The sequence below is a fragment of the Mycena indigotica genome (genome assembly GCF_014461135.1).
Source record: "Mycena indigotica strain 171206Taipei chromosome Unknown Mind.scaff0014, whole genome shotgun sequence".
NCBI classification, from domain to species: domain Eukaryota; kingdom Fungi; phylum Basidiomycota; class Agaricomycetes; order Agaricales; family Mycenaceae; genus Mycena; species Mycena indigotica.
The window spans coordinates 1,207,944-1,225,284 of record NW_023503013.1 but is presented as its reverse complement, the minus strand read 5'-3'; the positions used below and the strand labels follow the sequence as shown (position 1 = coordinate 1,225,284).

At 50.3% G+C, this 17,341-nt stretch overlaps 7 protein-coding genes across 7 annotated transcripts; 5 read left to right on the top strand and 2 right to left on the bottom strand.

The window, feature by feature from the left end:
• Positions 1-254: 254 nt before the first annotated feature.
• Positions 255-1,125, top strand: MIND_01315800 (uncharacterized protein; the record flags this gene model as incomplete). Its single annotated transcript, XM_037369613.1, has 5 exons — positions 255-453; positions 499-518; positions 566-813; positions 865-1,017; positions 1,068-1,125. The coding sequence occupies exons 1-5, from the start codon at positions 318-320 to the stop codon at positions 1,123-1,125; spliced, it is 615 nt and encodes a 204-aa protein (XP_037214111.1). The 5' UTR covers positions 255-317.
• Positions 1,126-1,341: 216 nt separating this feature from the next.
• MIND_01315700 (ADP/ATP carrier receptor) lies at positions 1,342-3,355 on the top strand (the record flags this gene model as incomplete). The annotated part of the gene is made up of 5 exons (XM_037369612.1): positions 1,342-1,636; positions 1,687-1,742; positions 1,792-2,086; positions 2,137-2,887; positions 2,935-3,355. The coding sequence occupies 5 exons, from the start codon at positions 1,342-1,344 to the stop codon at positions 3,353-3,355; spliced, it is 1,818 nt and encodes a 605-aa protein (XP_037214110.1).
• Positions 3,356-3,710: 355 nt separating this feature from the next.
• On the top strand, positions 3,711-5,207 carry MIND_01315600 (BAH domain-containing protein; the record flags this gene model as incomplete). Its single annotated transcript, XM_037369611.1, has 5 exons — positions 3,711-3,978; positions 4,033-4,078; positions 4,126-4,350; positions 4,403-4,479; positions 4,525-5,207. 5 exons carry the CDS (start codon positions 3,711-3,713, stop codon positions 5,205-5,207), a joined length of 1,299 nt encoding a protein of 432 aa, XP_037214109.1.
• Positions 5,208-5,310: 103 nt separating this feature from the next.
• MIND_01315500 (uncharacterized protein) lies at positions 5,311-6,323 on the bottom strand (the record flags this gene model as incomplete). Its single annotated transcript, XM_037369610.1, has 3 exons — positions 5,311-5,664; positions 5,720-5,978; positions 6,079-6,323. The coding sequence occupies 3 exons, from the start codon at positions 6,321-6,323 to the stop codon at positions 5,311-5,313; spliced, it is 858 nt and encodes a 285-aa protein (XP_037214108.1).
• Positions 6,324-6,380: 57 nt separating this feature from the next.
• On the top strand, positions 6,381-7,983 carry MIND_01315400 (CAAX prenyl protease; the record flags this gene model as incomplete). The annotated part of the gene is made up of 5 exons (XM_037369609.1): positions 6,381-6,511; positions 6,565-6,805; positions 6,861-7,114; positions 7,161-7,368; positions 7,414-7,983. 5 exons carry the CDS (start codon positions 6,381-6,383, stop codon positions 7,981-7,983), a joined length of 1,404 nt encoding a protein of 467 aa, XP_037214107.1.
• Positions 7,984-8,398: 415 nt separating this feature from the next.
• Positions 8,399-9,464, top strand: MIND_01315300 (uncharacterized protein; the record flags this gene model as incomplete). The annotated part of the gene is made up of 3 exons (XM_037369608.1): positions 8,399-8,644; positions 8,696-8,854; positions 8,901-9,464. The coding sequence occupies 3 exons, from the start codon at positions 8,399-8,401 to the stop codon at positions 9,462-9,464; spliced, it is 969 nt and encodes a 322-aa protein (XP_037214106.1).
• A 328-nt stretch (positions 9,465-9,792) lies between these two features.
• MIND_01315200 (uncharacterized protein) lies at positions 9,793-11,586 on the bottom strand (the record flags this gene model as incomplete). The annotated part of the gene is made up of 2 exons (XM_037369607.1): positions 11,305-11,586; positions 9,793-11,226 (listed from the first exon to the last, which is right to left on the bottom strand). Exons 1-2 carry the CDS (start codon positions 11,557-11,559, stop codon positions 9,793-9,795), a joined length of 1,689 nt encoding a protein of 562 aa, XP_037214105.1. The 5' UTR covers positions 11,560-11,586.
• Positions 11,587-17,341: the final 5,755 nt, after the last annotated feature.

Below are 17,341 nucleotides of genomic sequence, written 5' to 3'. Positions count from 1 at the left end.
TGGGGTATTGAAAAGGTTATGGGTTTAATGGGCTGAATGGCAAACCCAATAATAACGTTCGTGGCTAAATTGCCAGCCACACTCATGGTTTACTAGGGCCCAGTCGTAAGGGTCGCGGGTTACCCGACAACCGAGAGCATCCGGGACTCATTGACTTGGTCGAACAAGCAGTCGTTGACATTGATTGTGGCCTGAAATCTGCGGCTGGCTACCCGCAACTCTTTCAATTTGCTGCCGCGGCATAGAGGACTCCCGGTGGACAGTCTTCATCCTCAGCCGAGTATTATAGAGATGAAGCAAGCGCACGCGGAAAACAGATGCGACACATGTCGCATCTGGTGCGATCAGCGCCATCAAAGGTGTCGTGTTTTGTGCCGCCCGCACAGATGCGACATGTCGGAGGGTGTCGCACCTGTTTCAGCACTGAGGAGGGAAATGGGAGGGTGTTACGGGGTGTGTGACACCCTCCTTTTTTTTCCCCGCCACTATCCACCATAGCAGACCGTCGTGCATCTTGCGTGCGTTGGCTTCATCTAGTATGTCCCGTCCTCAGCCACCTGGGTAGTATAAAACGGAGGCGAAACCTGGTCCTCGACAGCCCAACTCCACTTCTTCGAATCTTGACGAAGACAAGACAAGCCAACAACAACAATGCGCTTCACCGCTGCCGCTATCATCGTCGCTGTTTTTTCTGCGATGCAAGCCAACGCTGCCATCCGATTCTTCTCCGGCAAGAACTGCGATGGAAGTGCTGGCGCGGACGTCGCCTGCGACGGCAACTGCTTCCCGACTACCGGGCGGCACTCGTTCGAGGTTGCTCACTGACCTCTCGCACCAGCCTCCACTAACCGAGTAATTCCCCAGATCACATCCAAGAAGGCCCACACCGTCACTTTTTTCACCCACAAGAACTGTACCGGCGAGGCTTTCAGCTTCGGCCCCGAAGCGCCCGGCAAATGCATCGGCAACATTCAGACGACACCACCCGCCAAGTCTGCGAAATGCACCTGAGTGGTGGTTCGTTCAGGTTCTCCGTCTCTTCGAACCTTTCAATTGGAAACTGATAGCGCTCAACCTAGGAAAGGATTCTTTGAAGGCTTATACTTCGATTTTGTCGGGCTGTAACGATAGGAAGAGCAATTTTGGGCAACGAAAACTGCTACTAGTCAACTACTACTCCACAGCATGATGTATATATAACAAATATACAAATAATTGTGTATACTTGGACTTGAAAACCACTTGAAAATGTGGGCGAAATTGCGGATCAGGAATGACGGCTATCGGCAAACATGTGACCTCCAAATCCTCACGAAAATTTTGCCGTCAACGTCAACGACGATGCCTCCAACTCCACCAGCCGACGCAGCGCCTGGGCTCATTGACCGTGTTCAGTCGTTTGTCTCGGAAAATAGGACCGCGTTGCTTGTTGGTGCAGCGGTTCTAGCGGCTGGTGGAGCGGCTTATTATGCGTCGTCTTCCTCGAGTTCTTCTTCCTCTGGTGCTGAGCGGAAGAAGAAGGGGTCCTCGAAGCCGACTTCTGGAAAGAAAAAGCCAGGCGCAAAGTCGGTGAAGGACGCGGATGGCCCCATATTGGAGGAGCGGAAACCGAAGGCGGTTGCCGAGGAGAGTAATGGTGAGTCGCAGACGAATTCGCGTCCTTTGACGCTTCTGACGCGCCTGCAGAAGACTTAGAGGTCGTTGCCCAAACTCCGGAAGCCCTGGCTGCCATGTCTGTGGACGTAAGCGCCGAAACACATTGCATAGGTTCTCATATTCACTTGAATCCAGGAGCGAAAGGAGCTTGCTGCATCATACAAAACCAAAGGAAATACGGCTTACACGAGCAAGAAGTTTGCTGCGGCTGCTCGTCTCTATACCCTTGCCATTGAAGTGTCACCGAAGCCCGAGCCAGTCTACTACAGCAACAGGGCAGCATGCTATATAAACATGACCCCTCCCCTGTACGACAAAGTTGTAGAAGATTGCGACGAGGCCCTCAAACTGGACCCGAACTACGTAAAGGCGCTTAACAGGCGAGCAATGGCATTGGAGGGTTTGCAACGTCATGTGGAGGCTCTACGAGGTCCGTGCTCAGTTATTGTGCAGCTTTGTAATTGTCTTATTCATGTTCAGATTTCACGGCTGCTACCATTCTCGACAAATTCACCAACCAAAGCGCTTCCCAATCCGTTGAGCGTGTCCTAAAAAAACTCACCTCCGCAAAAGCAACCGAAATACTTGCCTCCCGAGAGCCTCGTCTTCCTTCATACACCTTCGTTTCCGCATACTTTGCTGCATTCCGACCCCGAGCGCCTCCAAAAGTGAGCGAGCCACCATCAACAGGCGATAACACGCTGCTCCTGGCGCTTGATGCACTCAAAGCAGAGGATTACCCACACGCGTTGTCACTCGTGAACGAAGCATTAGGCCAAGACATATCAACGAAGGAGGCAAGGGCAGAAGCGCTCAACTTACGAGGCACATTCCGTTTCTTGACCGGCAACGTTGCAGAGGCCCAGACCGACCTGCAAGACAGCATCAATCTCCTCCCAAGCTTCACTCAAAGCCTTGTCAAGGTCGCCAGTGTCCATATGGAACAAGGCGACCCCTCGAAAGCTTTTGAGGCTTTCGACGCTGCGATTGCTCAGAATCCTGACGACCCTGATATTTACTACCATCGTGGTCAGGTCTTGTTCATCATGAACGAGTTTGGTGACGCAGCGGAGAATTACACCAAATCAACTTCCCTCGACGATGGATTCGTGTTCAGCCATATCCAGCTCGCCGTCGCCCAGTACAAAAGCGGTAATCTGGCCAATAGCATGGCCACATTCCGGAGGACTTTGAAGTCTTTCCCGAACAGGAGCGAGCCACAAAACTACTAGTGCGTGTTCGCTATTGCGTCGTCTTGTTGACTGACCTCTCCCTCAGTGGTGAACTGCTTCTTGATCAAAGTCGCTTTGAAGAAGCCGTCGAGAAGTTCGAGAAGGCCGTCGAGCTCGAGTCGAATAAACCCCATCACCCGAATGTCCTCCCGCTCGTCAACAAAGGGTTAGCCATCTATCAATGGAAGCAGGATTTGGGTGCTGCAGAGCGGTGTTGCACAGAGGCGTTGGGGATTGACCCTGAATGCGAGGCAGCAGTCGCGACTCTTGCTCAATTGTCTCTGCAACAGGGGAGCATCGAGAAGGCGGTTGAGTTGTTTAGCAGACAGGCCGACCTCGCACGGAGCGAGCCGGAGCTGGTCAGTGCACTGACGTATAGGTATGCGTCAGAGGCACAACTCGAGTTTATGAAGACATATCCTGGAATGGCGGCGGAGCTGAGGGCCATGGCCATGGCCATGAGCTAGTCACTCCGGAGTTTAGTGGGATTTTTACTCCTGAAAAGTTGATTCAAAAAGTACTACTTTTTGAATCAACTTTTCGGAGTCACAAACACAGTAAACTCTGGAGTGAGCTACTTTCTTCTTTCTCTCATACTCAACTATTTACAACCCTTACCTATCCATCCTAACATGCTCAATCCACACTCATAACATAGATTGAACCGCACTGTTTCTTTTGGTTACATGGACCCACAAAAAATCTTTGAGTGTGAGCGTGATCGGATCCATTGGCTTCGGATCAAATCATTATAGCAGGTTGACTCCAAACCACACCCTAGCCCCATTCTTAACTTCTTTTGCTTTATAAACACGCTCATTGATGCCCCCAACGACGCGACAACAGTCCATATCTTCAATAGTCTCTTCTAGAACGGCAAAACCTGCGTCCATAAGCACAACTAGTGCCACTCGCAAAAGCAGCAAACCTCCCTCCACATCTAGCAGGAAACCTACCTCCACGGCATCGATGAGGACTCGGCACGGTAGTGCTCAGCCTCGAAGAAAGAAAGCCGAAGCTGCTGGTGGCGATCCAGACGCTCCGGGAGCCGAGGAGTGGGAAAGGATGCAAGTGTTTGGGCGGTTCGTTGGTCAGTCGTGTATCATGCGTCTTTTACAGCTCCAAGGTACTAACCAGTGTCTAGTCACCGACGGCCAGGGCCAAGAGCACACTTTCCGGGTGGGAGACACGTATGTCGCGTCTTTGCTAACTGGATGGCTTGATCAAAGAGACATAGAGCTGCTATACTTCCTGCGTCCACCCCGCCAGGCGTCAAGATTGCGCCGCATGAGTATTGGGTCGTTAAGATTAAGGCAATTCGTGGGCGGTTACGATTGTCTAAACCCGATGGGGAGCGCCACTCTAAGCGCCGGAAACTGGAGGAGAGTTGTCCGCTGGATGTCTGGGTGCAGATCCAGTGGTACTACTCACCCCAGGAAGTGGCCCATCTCGTGAAGGGATTGTAAGTGGCCCAACTTCCATCGAGTCATAGAACTCACAATGAAATTATTTAGTCATCCTTCCCATTGTTCACTATACGAGCGCATCTACTCTAATCACAGCGAAACTATCTCTGCAGAAACATTTGAGGGTGCGAATGAGTGTCTGTCATGACTTGAATTAAGGATTGTTTCAGGCCGTATATCTGTCCGCAAATTTCACGAAACAAATCCAGCGCAGCCGCCCATCGAGCCCGACGAATTCTTTTGTCGCTACTTCCTTGATGTCTCCAAGGGCCAGATCTCGCTCTACGTTCCCAAACCCAACATATGGAAAGCTCCGGCGCTTTCGCGGAGGCCAAGCTCGCGAATTGGCGCCATTCCTCTGGGATGCATCTGTGACGGGCCCTATAATTTGCAAGACGCCGACCCGCTGTGGGTGATGCAGATGTGTGCCCGCCCGACCTGCTCGCGGTTTTTTCATCGCCGATGTTTGATGGAGAACGGGTGGTGGATAAGAAAAGGCGAGGAGAAACAGCCGCTGGCGACTGTTTCTGAAGATGGAGACGTGTCACCGCCGACTGGCCGAGACCAGGTTATTCCAACGGCTCTCCTGTGCCTTGCGGCCCTCCCCCTCGTTCGCGGAGCGACCATAACGACGGGCTTTCCGCGGGTGGGCATCGAAGGCACGGGACATTTCGTCATGGCAGCTCAACAGCTCGTGAGCGAATATATGGAAGGGTGTCAATGGGAGGCGGTATTGGGGATCGACACTGCTGCTATCGAGGAGCTCAGCGCGGTTGCGGACCCACTGATCATCCAGCAGAAAACTGGCGCGGAGGTTACGATGATATGTCCTGGATGTCGCGGGGCAATATGAATAGAATTTAGATATGTTTGGACAGGTTGGAATATTTGGGACACTATAAACGACACGCAAGCCCTTACTAAATTAGTCAAGTTAACTACTCTGCAAAAGTTTTTCAAGAGGCCTGCTTGTCCGCTTTCCTTGATTGCGCCCAGGCTTTCGCTCGGGCTTGTCGGGCCACAAGTGCGGCATTGGCATCATCAGCATCTTCTTCTGCACTACTATCCCCATAATCCGCCAAAGTACCCAACCCGATCCCACTTGCTTCCTTTGCTTTAGCATTCTCTTGCTCGAGCTTCGCGTCGTGCTTTGCAGAGGCCCACGCGCGCTTCCAGCGGCCACGTAAGAACGCAAAGCGCCCATCAGCCCCGTAGTTTGCAAGGATACGCATTTCGAGTTGGGTGGGGTTGTCTGCGGCCATCATATTTTTCGCTGTTCGCTCCATGAGCTGGCGTTGCGGGTCGTCGGGCTGCACGCTAGTCAGCTCAGAGAACACGAGTTTAATGGTCAGTAAAAAGACAAACCTCTTCATCGCTTCCTCCCCAAACATCCTCTTCTGGTACACCATCTTCGATGGAACGAGCCTTCAGTCGCTCCTCTCTTGTTTTCTCCATGATCTTGCGCCGTTTGTCGCGATGATAATCGTCTGCTTCATCAGGCGATAGGAAGAATGTGTCCTCGCTATCAGAAGGCAGGTCGGACCAGCCTGAGGGCGACGCTGGTAGCGGTGGTTGTTGCTGCTTGACTTTTGGCAGGGAGTCGAGTAGCAGTCGGGCGTCATATCTGGGTAGGTGCATGAGAAACATAGGAAAGGCAAGGAAACAAGTCGAACCAAGCAGAGAACATCGGGATCAGCAGGCCACAGTCTAGACACTTGTCCTACCTGTCGACCCAAATAGATTCGTCGGAGGACGGTGTTTTCCATTCGATAAGACCACTCTTTCCATTGCGATGCGTCGCCAGCTCGAGAGACTCCGCAGCGCTTCTGGCCTGGGGTCCGCGCCGGACTTCTGCTTCGTAAGCTTGTATGAAAAGCACCGGGTTTGGCGTTGGAAGCTCCAAGTCTGCTCCTTGCATGTCCAAGGACACCTTTGACTGTCGTTCTTTGCGTTTTCGCGACAAAGGCATGATCGTCGGCTGGAAGTTGGCCACGTTACGCGTGACCCCCACATCTGCTCCTTTACCATGGATTTCCTCCACTCGCAGCTGGCCAGGATACAGCACCACCTGGCCTTCGTGGCCGTCGACCCCATAGACTGGAAGTTCTATGTGCAGGGCATATCATGGGCCGTCACACTCTTTGAATCCTACTTGCTGTCCGTCCGCTTGCAACGTGTCCACCCATTCACCGCCGCTGACTCCTTTCAAGGCTCCGACAATATCCCCTCTACTCTAAAACAGAGCCCCCGGCAGCGCTCAAGGCACACATCAGTGCTGCCGAGTTCGAAAAGTCGCAAAAGTACGGCAAAGACAAGGCCAAGTTCGCGCTGTTCTCGGGGTTGTACAAACAGCTCCTCGATTCGGTCCTCATTTATGTCGGCTTCTATGCATGGGCGTGGGAGGTCGCTGGACTAGGCATGGCTAGATTCGGGTACGGGCCAGAATATCAGGTATGCGACCTTGGAAAAAATTCCCGATGAAGCTCGGCTCATCACTGTCTTGCAGATTACTCAGTCCGTTGGATTCGTGTTTTTGCTGTTCTTCCTCTCGTCGCTCCCGACCATCCCGCTCTCGGTCTACAGCACCTTTGTCCTTGAGGAAAAATACGGCTTTAACAAAACCACGCCTGCGCTTTTCGTCACCGACATGCTCAAAGGTTGGGTCATCGGTGGCGTGGTGCTTGCCCCCTTCCTGTGGGCCTTTCTCCGCATCTTCAACTGGGCCGGCGACCGTTTTGTTCCATGGTTGATGATGTTCATGTGAGTCGTCTTGCTCTTTGACGGTTAATTCACCTATTCTGCCCAGCCTCGCATTCCAGCTTGTCATGGTTATCATCTACCCCATGATTATTCAGCCCCTCTTCAACAAGCTCTCGCCTCTTCGCCAGGGTGACCTGCGTTCCCGCATCGAATCTCTCGCAAGCAAGCTCAAGTTCCCGCTCAAGCATCTTTATGAGATTGATGGCTCGAAGCGTAGTGCCCATAGTAATGCCTACTTCTTTGGCTTGCCCTGGGTACGATTTATGTTCCTGTGCGATTCCTTCTGACTTTATATTTAGAGCAAACATATTGTCATCTTTGACACCCTCATTGAGCAGAGCTCTGCGGAAGAGGTCGAAGCGGTGCTTGCCCACGAACTCGGCCATTGGTATTACCTGCACCCCACCAAAATGTTGGCGGTTTCGCAGCTGCACGTCTTTTCGATCTTCGCCCTCTTCCCCGCCTTCCTTCACGCACCACCCCTTCTTACTTCCTTTGACTTCCCAAAGGCCGTTGCCGCGAAGCCTCCGACTATCGTCGCGTTCCTGCTATTCCAGATGATCCTTACCCCGCTCGAGGCATTTGTGTCGATTGCGATGCACGCTATCTCGCGGCACTTCGAGTGGGAGGCGGACCGGTTTGCGTGCGAGCTGCAGGACATGTTGCCGGGCGAGCAGGAGAAGATGGCGGATATGGGCGACCGATTGGGGCGCGCGTTGATCACGCTTCATGTGAAGAATCTGTCCACGGTCTGGGTCGACTGGATGTACTCGGCGTATCACCACTCGCACCCGACGCTGACAGAGCGGTTGAAAGCGCTCGAGGCCTTCCAGTCGGCGCGTAAAGCCGGCGCAAAGAGGGGTTTGTGATGGATTCGTGGAGGTTTAAGGAGGATCGGAGGTGTAGATTGCGAGTTATAGTACACTCGTCATGCCCAGCACCTGTATCTCTACTAAGTAATATAAGTACTCACCTATTTTATTGGCGGCAACATCAGCACGTAGTAGTTATCACCATGTTTTGACCAGGAGAGGATTCTAAGAGGATTAGTCATCGAAGGGATTAGTCATTCTATCAATTTTCTCCTTAAATTTCCGGACCGCGTCCACCGAATAGGCGACGATTTGGAAGAGAAGGCGCACAAATGTGGGACAGGTTCTCGCACGTTTGCGTCTCAACAATGGCGGAGGTCGTGTTAACCCCTTTAGTCCGCTTATCTCCTCGTCCCAAACGAACGTGCGGCCCCGACTTTTAAAATGTTGGCTGGGCTTGCTCCTCCCTTCCATGGCTATGGCTGCCTCTGAGACTGCGATCGTGCTCTCGACGGCTTTCGCGCTCTTATGCACCATCTATGTCGCTGTTTCCCCGTTCTTCCCAAAGCCCAAGCAGGCAGCGTGGATCCTTTCGACGGTAGCAAGTGGGACGATGACGGCCTCGAGTCTCCCTTTTGTCAAGGATTACTTGGAGGGAGGGCTGGCCAATGTGGATGAGCGCGTCAGATTCGCTGCAGCAATCAACAGGGTCTTTCAAGTGAGTGTGTAGAGTTTTGTGTGGCTCTACAGTATACTAATGCTACATTAGGCATACCTTGCTGCAGACCTGGTCGTTGGGGCGTTCTTCTATCGGTCGCAAATCAACCTTCTTACCGGGTGGGTGCACCATCTCGTCTATATTGGCATCTGCGAGTTTGCCATTGGAGCTGGCTGGGGGTATATTTTTGGTCTATCTGCAGTCATGGAGGTTCGTTTGCGTCCTTTCTTTAGCAACAACTTACATTTAGATATAGCTTCCAACGTTCGTATTGGGCCTTGGCACCCTCTTCCCTCATCTGCGCTCGGATAACCTCTTTGCATTGACCTTTTTTGCGACGCGTATCTCGTTCCACGTTGTCCTCATTTTCACATACTTCCTCGCCGCCAATCGGCCACAAGGCAGCCTTGCTCCCGCCCTTATTCTCACCTCCGTATTCCCTCTCCATGCGATGTGGTTCCTGGGCTGCATCAAGGGCTTCATCCGTCGCTCCAACCAACGTAAAGCAACCACCGCCAAACACCCCCTGACCCCCGATGTCCACCTCGATTCCCGCAGTCTTGCGCGCCACACCACTACCGCCCCCATCGTGCCCCCATGGGACGTCACTCTGCGTCTCCGCCGACTACGCGCCCGGGTTGGCCGATGGGTCTGGACAGGGGCTCCGGTCACGTGGGTTCGCGACGCCGGAGTTGGACGATGGGTTTCAGTACGGAGGCCAATACGCCCACGCGCAATGGCCCGGCGGATGAGTCAGGGCTTGGTCAACGCTCTACCTTCCAAGGAGGCCATGATGGACTTTGTTGGCTGGGGTAGCTGAGTGCCTTCACCCTTGTTTTCTACTCTTTTTTTTTACTGGCAGTGTCGCTTCAACGCGCATTTACGATATTCCTTCGACTCCTCATGTTGCATTACCACCTTCTTTGTTGTAACCCTTACAATCACACGTGATGCCTTACTTAGACCCATACCTATACTATCTAATACTTGAGATTGACGACCCCACTTGAAGTTGCATGCCCTTTGTCGAGCTGTTGTTACTGTGTGCCTTGGTTGTTGTCCTCGAATCTGTATCAATACATTATCTATATCCTAGAAGTTCTACGATACTTAAGTTGGCATTTAAAAGGCTCTCGACTGGTGCTCATTCAAGTTGTTCTGGAAGTTTCCGCTCCTTGTTTCTCAGCCCAAAATTGCTCTTCCTGGCGCACCGCTTGACAAAGCGACAGCATTTTGCTGACTTCCGTCCACAGCACATGGTACGATCGCTCAGTTTCCTCCTCTTCTCCTCGCTCCATTATTCTGTGGTATTGGTCACTCCATCTCCGGTCATTCAAAGTTTCGACATAGTCAAGGCACGGGAAGTGGCCGGAGAGAAAGCGTGCGACGGCACTGGGGTCGGCGATGGGTGAGATTCCCATGTTCACATGGGTGAGGTTACTCTGCGTGATGCGCCGCTGACTATACGTGTCGAAGTCGGGGACGTCGGAGGCGTCAACAGGTATGCTGAGCCCCACCAACAACTTGCAGTGTTTCGCGAAGGTGCGGAGCGCTCGGATGGTGGTCAGTGGCCGCGCCTGGATTGCGGATCCGGACCGCAGGGTTAGATATTCGACAAGTGGCCAGGAGCGCGCTAACTTGGAGATGGTGTCGTCGTCGATGAGGAACCCGGCGGGGGGTTGGAGGTCTGCGTAGTGGAGGTTGGAGAATTTGAAGAGGGGGACTAAAGACAGTCCTGTCAGCGCATAATTTTCCCTTGGTTCATTCGTGGCTGGGTCGTTGATGGTCTCGTCCTCGGGAGGGCCGAGACAAAGTATCCTAAGATTGTCCGTTGTGCATCGAGAGCCAGCAGCCACGTACAGCGCATCTAGATCCCTCTGAAGCTCGGGGAAGCAGCTGTTAACTTCGAGATGAGCAAGCTTCCACAGACGAGCGGAGTTGATCAAGTCGACCGCGAATGCAGCTCTGCAGTTTCTTAGGTCTAACCGAGAAAGCGCAGCGAAAGGTTGCGGGTCCAGCGGCAATGGAGACGCAGGCACTCCTATGTCGTCGATTTGCGGTTGGGTAAGTGTCAACTGGCTGAGATTTGGAAGGAGGGATAGATGGTTCAGCGCGACGGCATTTATTGCCGGAAGCGTCAGTTTTTTTATTTGGCCCAGCTTTGAGGCCAGTTCTGAGCTCGTGCAAATGACAGAGTCATAGTGGTCGTTGCATAAGAGGATAACGAGATTGTGAAGATGCGCAAGTGGAATGTCCAGGGAGGCCAGTAAGTGAATGTCGGAGGCAGTCTTTAAAGTGTTGCCATGGACTTCGAGGGATCGAAGATTGGGGCCTACAAAGAGCCGAAGCCAGCGGGTTGATTGTGCAGCGGAGAGGTAACGGTCGCTTGGTTTCCAGGACAGATGACGAATGTTGGGGAAAAGGCGACGCCCGGGAAGCGACCGTTCAATCGGCTCCAACAAGTGGATATGTGCCATTGGACCAGGCAAGTTCCATCCATGAGGGAGGTCCAACTGCTTTACGCGACAGAGATACTTTTGAGCGTGCTCCCAGTCCTGCTGAGTCAGATTACGTGTGAATTTCTGTCATACGTAAGACGAAAGAACAAATTTCCATTCAGTAGGGAATCATGATAGAGGTTGGGAGAAATGTTTGCATACAATTGTTTGCCAGGACCTGCGAGAACCTGCCAGCTCTTCATGCACGGTAGTTCTCTTCCAACAGTCGTCCGGAAGACACTTCAATGCATTTTCGAGGCTCCCCTGTTGGTACCACAAGACATCGAGCGCAGGGCCCATAAAAGCTTTACATGTCCGTGCCAGCGCAGCGAGAGTCGGAATGTCGCCTGCGTAATGACTGCTGAAATAGGAGAATATGTTCTCGAGAATCTCTAGAATGGCCAAGCATCGGTGCATTGACTGTCGCGGCAAGTTGACGGTTAGTGAGGATGAAGGTCAAAAACAGAGCTTCCGCCGGCATGATATGACATCGATATGGCCGATGATCACATGACTCCGACTTCTCTGCAAGTGTCATCCAACGTACGCTGTTCACTTATGCTTAGGGTGGAGGGACTAGACAACATATTATATATATGGAGCCAACACAAAAGTTTCAACACAATTCTAACTAAGTTTCGGAAAATTTGACTTCGGGACCGTGAGGCTTGCCAGCGAGCCGGCGGTACTATAGGTTGGGCAATTAATTTCAAGGTGAGAGAGAGAGCTTAAGATCATATAACGAACCGTTACTTAGTGCATTTAGCAGACTTGGCGGGCGGTCCACCGGTCTGAATGTTGATGCACTTGCCCGGCTTCTCGGGGCCGAAGTGGAAGGCCTGGCCGTTACAGTTGTCGCCTGCAAACAAAGTGACAGTGCGGTCTTTGTTGGCCGTGACCTGGAGAAGAATCAGTCGGTGCTGGGGCAGAAAGCTCTCTAAGTAACCTTGAACGAGTGCCGCCCAGTGATCGGGAAGCAGTTGCCGTCGCAGTCGACGTCCACACCGGCGTCTCCATTGCAGTCCTGGCCGGAGAAGAACTTGATGGCCGCGTTGGCTTGCATCGCGGAGAGAACCGCAACGATGATGGCAGCGGTAAAGCGCATGGTTGTTTACTTGTTCTGATTGAGATTCGAAGAGTGGGATTTGTGTTGGGCCGACTGGGAGGATTTGCCAGCGTTTTATACTCCCCAGGTGGCCTTAGATGAAGGATGTTCGCCGGTGGCCCTCCATGCCGCGGCGTCAGCTCCTCGTAAGAGTTGCGGGTAGCCAGCCGCAAATTTCGGGCCATAAATCGACGTCAGACTGTTTGTCTAGCGAGTGAATGCAGGCCGGATGCTTTTATTTGGCGGGTATCCCGCGACTTTGGTGGTGGATTATAATGCTGCCAGTGTTTGTTTGGGATCAGACTCGGAAGCGAGGTAGAGCATGCAGAACTGGCGAAACAATGAGTGAACTGGGAATAATTAAAGGTTATTACGATCCAGGCACTGACAATGACAACTGGTCCAGGGTTTACCATTCAGTCGAGCTTCAAGTTGTTGAGCTCCATAACTCTATTCGGCCCAAACGGACACCATGAGCCCTCGATGGAGATACCCCCAACTCACAATCGATATGCATTGAGGTAAAGCGAAGAACAAGGTTGCTGCGACTCCAACAGTACCTGTCCAAGCTTCGATAGTCCTATGCAGGCCGTCAATGCCAAAACAAGTAGAGCTCGTAGATTCTAGAATCCCTGAGGGTCCGAGCTAGTCAGGGTTGACGACGGACGTGAACAACTTGAACACGACCTGGTGGTATCAAACTGAGATGAGCGGGAAACAGGAGGTACGTACAAGCAATTGCTAATAGGCATATTCAAGTCGACGCCCTACGACACGGATGTTGCCTCCACTTCAGCTCCGAGTCGGGAAGGCATCTTGCATTCAATCACTATTGTCCCGAAGTGGGTACCTGCACATATGGGCGTGTATTTGGATGGATATGACAGCTGGGAAAGCTGTTGGGTATCATGAAGATTGGCTCTGAGTTCGAGCTCGTGGTGGTCGTCGATAGTCAAAATGAAATTTGTCAGCCACTCAGGCTGTCACATCGTAATAAACTACCACAACGAGCTCAGACGAGCTCCGGAGCTGCATTTCACTGCTTATCGTGACTGTTTCTTATGCATGCAGACTTTAGTAGGTGCTTATGGACGGAGAAAGTTTGACAAGCCCATCCCAATCCAAGTACAAGTTTGTCGCTACAAGATGAAGGCAGCGCTTACCCTAGCCACTCGGATGTGTACGCAAGACAATCCGACATTACGATTAAAGAACACTGGCAAGAGATACTGCTTAGAATTCTCGGGCAAAATTGCAAACAGCGGGCTCAGTGCTACAAGCTAACCTGCAGTCTTTTGACGCGGTCCTTTCTCCTGGCTATCGGGTGAGGAATGCCTCTGTTTCATGATTGACACTCATGACACCCAGTTCTCTGAGTCTCTGACTGCAAACAACCTAACTAACTAACCACTGAAGTATGTATTTCTTTGACAATTGAACTCAAATGTTAATTGTGTCAATCTGCATCGACTTTGGTTTACTAGTCATTCTGTGTTCAATTATTCAGTTGTCGGCTAACTTCATTGTAAACATGTACTCATCCAAATCTGTAATGCTCACTCACTGGACTATTTCCGCACTCCAGTGTTGTCATCTGGTGGTCCCTTTGGCCCCCCGGGGTTATCAGATGGTTGGGGATTGGCAGGTTTGCTATGATAACTAAACATTTATCAGATTACTCATCTACAGGAGAGCGCAAGACAGGAGAGCACAAGAGTCTCACCGATGATTGTGGTCTGAGAATGTCATGGATGGGGACTGCTCACGGCAGTTTGAGCCAGAGAACAAATCATATTTAAACCAGAGGGGGCGATAAGCCCTTGATCAGCCGACCCTTTGGCGCATAGATAACAAGAAGCAGAAGGAAGAAGCAAATGATAGAATTGAATCCGAGCCTGAGAGACATAGAGAAGTAAGAAGATAAAATAAATTTAGACAACGGGTTTCACTATATATATCATAGTTAGGGATATTACTTTTCTATAGGATACTAAACTTAGAACCAAGTTAAAAAAAACCCATATTATTCAATCAAGCAACACAGGCTATCTACACCAACTCTGAAGCTATGCTATTATGTGGCACAATATCCTAAAAAGGACATTTTTGTTAATAGACACTGGAGCTGGTAGTTTTAGTGCCTGTGTCATGTACTGTTATACAGTGTCACATAAAGTGATAAGTATGATAAATTTCCAAAACAAGGAAATTTCACCACTTAAGAGTACAATTATCAGAGAATGTTACAAATTGTCACAAAATAACTAGTATTTATTTTGACTATACAAGCAACTTTTATTAAGTGGCTTATTGTAAGGGCAACCCCGGAGGCCTGAGATCAAGGTCCTAGCAGGGGAGGATCCAAAGCGTGAGCATTGGTAAGCGAATGCAAATGAAGCTGACCTAGCAGGGGAGGATCCAAAGAGAAGAAACTCTAAGGGTCCGCCTGCTAGGGAGCTGACTATATACTGCTTGTCCGTAGCTGCCGCTGTCGGGCACAGAAGGCTTGGGCGGCGTCGCAGGCGAGGTCCCAGGGCGACCGTCGGGAGGGTGTTGACGGATCGGTGATTGTGCGGGCGAGATGGAGGGCCAGACCGGAGTTGGAACTAGAATTGGAATCGTCTCCGAGGGGCCAAAAGGGAGGTTCCTCTGACACTTATGGTGGCAGCCAAATAGTTATGTTGGAACTGTCCAATCACTAGCTAATGTACAACTGAGCCTCTATCTCTATAACTACTTAACATAAATATATGATTTAAGTACCACCAGGAAGGTTCTTCAGAGTACTGTCCCATTTTGTTCAATTCAGTAGGCCTGTGACCAATGACTGTTTGTGATGGAATCTATTTATATTAGAGCCTCAATGGACTTAAATATTTGGGAAAAGTGCTTATTTATTGTTTGTATCACTTTGATCACATCATTGATCATATTAATTTTCCAAAATGTATTGAGCATGCTGTGATCAAAGTGTTATCGACTCTGCAATCCAGAACAATAAGTCTTTTTTGTGATTCATTCTAATACCTGACTTAGAACGACTCACTATAATTGTCAGGGGAACCTCCCTTTCGGCCCCTCGGAGACGATTCCGACTCCGGTCCGACCCTCCATCTTGCCTGCACAATCACTGATCCATCAATGCCCTCCCAACAGTCGCCCTGGGATCTTGCCTGCAACGCTGCCCAGGCCTTCTGTGCCCGACAGCGGCAGCTACGGACAAGCAGTATATAGTCAGCTACCTAGCAGGTGGACCCTTAGAGTTTCTTCTCTTTAGATCCTCCCCTGCTAGGTCAGCTTCATTTGTAGTTGCTTACCAATGTTCACGCTTTGAATCCTCCCCTGCTAGGACCTTGATCTCAGGCCTTCTGGGTTGCCCTTATAATAATTATTTCTGACTACTGACTTGGAGTATTATTTGATATTTGGGTGTCGTCACATGAACTGAATCCTAAACACATTATCAGTTGATAACACCAAATTGTACACTCTACGCTATGTCTATCAATTATCAATTAGCTCTGACTACGTGTTTCGCTAACACTATTTGGCTGAAATGTTCAATTTGGCCATAGGTTGAATTTTTTACCTGATTAGGAAATTTGGTATGTTACAGGCAGAGAAAATTTTCTAGATCTTTTAAATTGGAATGTTTTGGGACTAAAAAAATTGATTGTGACTAATGACCTGCTAAAATATTTCAACCAAAAAATCCAATTTGAGACTGTGACAAGCATAATTAAATTGAAATCACTGTGGGAGTTCGGAAATAAACGGCGCCTGTTTTGATCAATTATATGCCTAAAATTAATATGCCAGAAAAGGATTTTTTTTAAAATTTACATTTACACCCAAAAAAGATTCACTTATATGCTCCAGGGCCCTGATATATATCATATAAGTGCACATTTATTTTGTGCAAATAGAGGCATATTTTTTTTTCCTTTTTTTGGTACATGGATTTTAGGCATATAATTGATCGAAACGGGCCCGTTTATTCCCGAACTCCCCCAGTGAATGGGTCAGTATTATCAATTTCTTTAAAATTAAGTCCTATACTATAGTATTTTACTCAATTGGTATATCACATATCACACTGCTGATTTTATATATTTCTTTTTGCATATCATACAGATTTAAGTAAAAACACATTCCAAAAGGGTAATTGCTAACAGTTCTGGGTGCCTCCGGTACCAAGAGTTACCTAATTAAAAATAATTCAAATTGAATTTGTTGTATTGAATGTTACAGCATGTATGTCAATTTTTTTCACAAAAAACCACATTCCATTATATATAGGCTTATCAGTAGTATATAGGTTATAGATAATTCATATAATATATTTGAAGTCTACATAGTAATGAGATAGTTGGTAGGTGGACCTTTGGAGTTTCTTCTCTTTGGATCCTCCTGTGCTAGGACCTTGATCTCAGGCCTCCAGGGTTGCTGTAAGGAGAGTGAATAGAAGTAAGCAAATACAAGTGAGGCTGACCTAGCAGGGGAGGATCCAAAGAGAAGAAACTCTAAGGGTCCGCCTGCTAGGTAGCGGAACTATATACTGCGCTCTTGACGCGCCAAGGTTGATCGTTGCTCCGTGCAGTATGCCTGCGCCATGTCGCAGGCCAGGTCCCAGGGGGATCGCCAGGCGGGGCGGGCGATGCGCCTGACGGAGGCGGTGATGCGATCACCGGAGTCGGAGCCGGAGTCGGACCGGAATCGGAATCGTCTCCGAGGGGCCGAAAGGGAGGTTCCCCTGACATCACCCCCCCTTTGAATGCGGCGTCCCGGCGCATAGACCGGAATGGAATCGAGTCGAAGGTTGCAGAGGCGATGTGCCGTGGTTTGCCAGGGTACTTACGATAGAACTCCGCGATTTTCTCTGGGGCGAAACGCGGTCGAAGCGGACCCACTGGTCGTGCGACGCGTCGTAGCCTTTCCATCTGACGGTAATTCAGCCGTTTATACCTCACCCTTGCGTCCAGGATTTCCTCTACTTCCCACTCCGGGACTCCGTCCTCGAGGTCCGGAGGGGGCTGGTCGTAGCCGGGGCGTCCGTCGAAGGGGGTCGTCTTGGGCGAGCTCGAGCTTGACGAC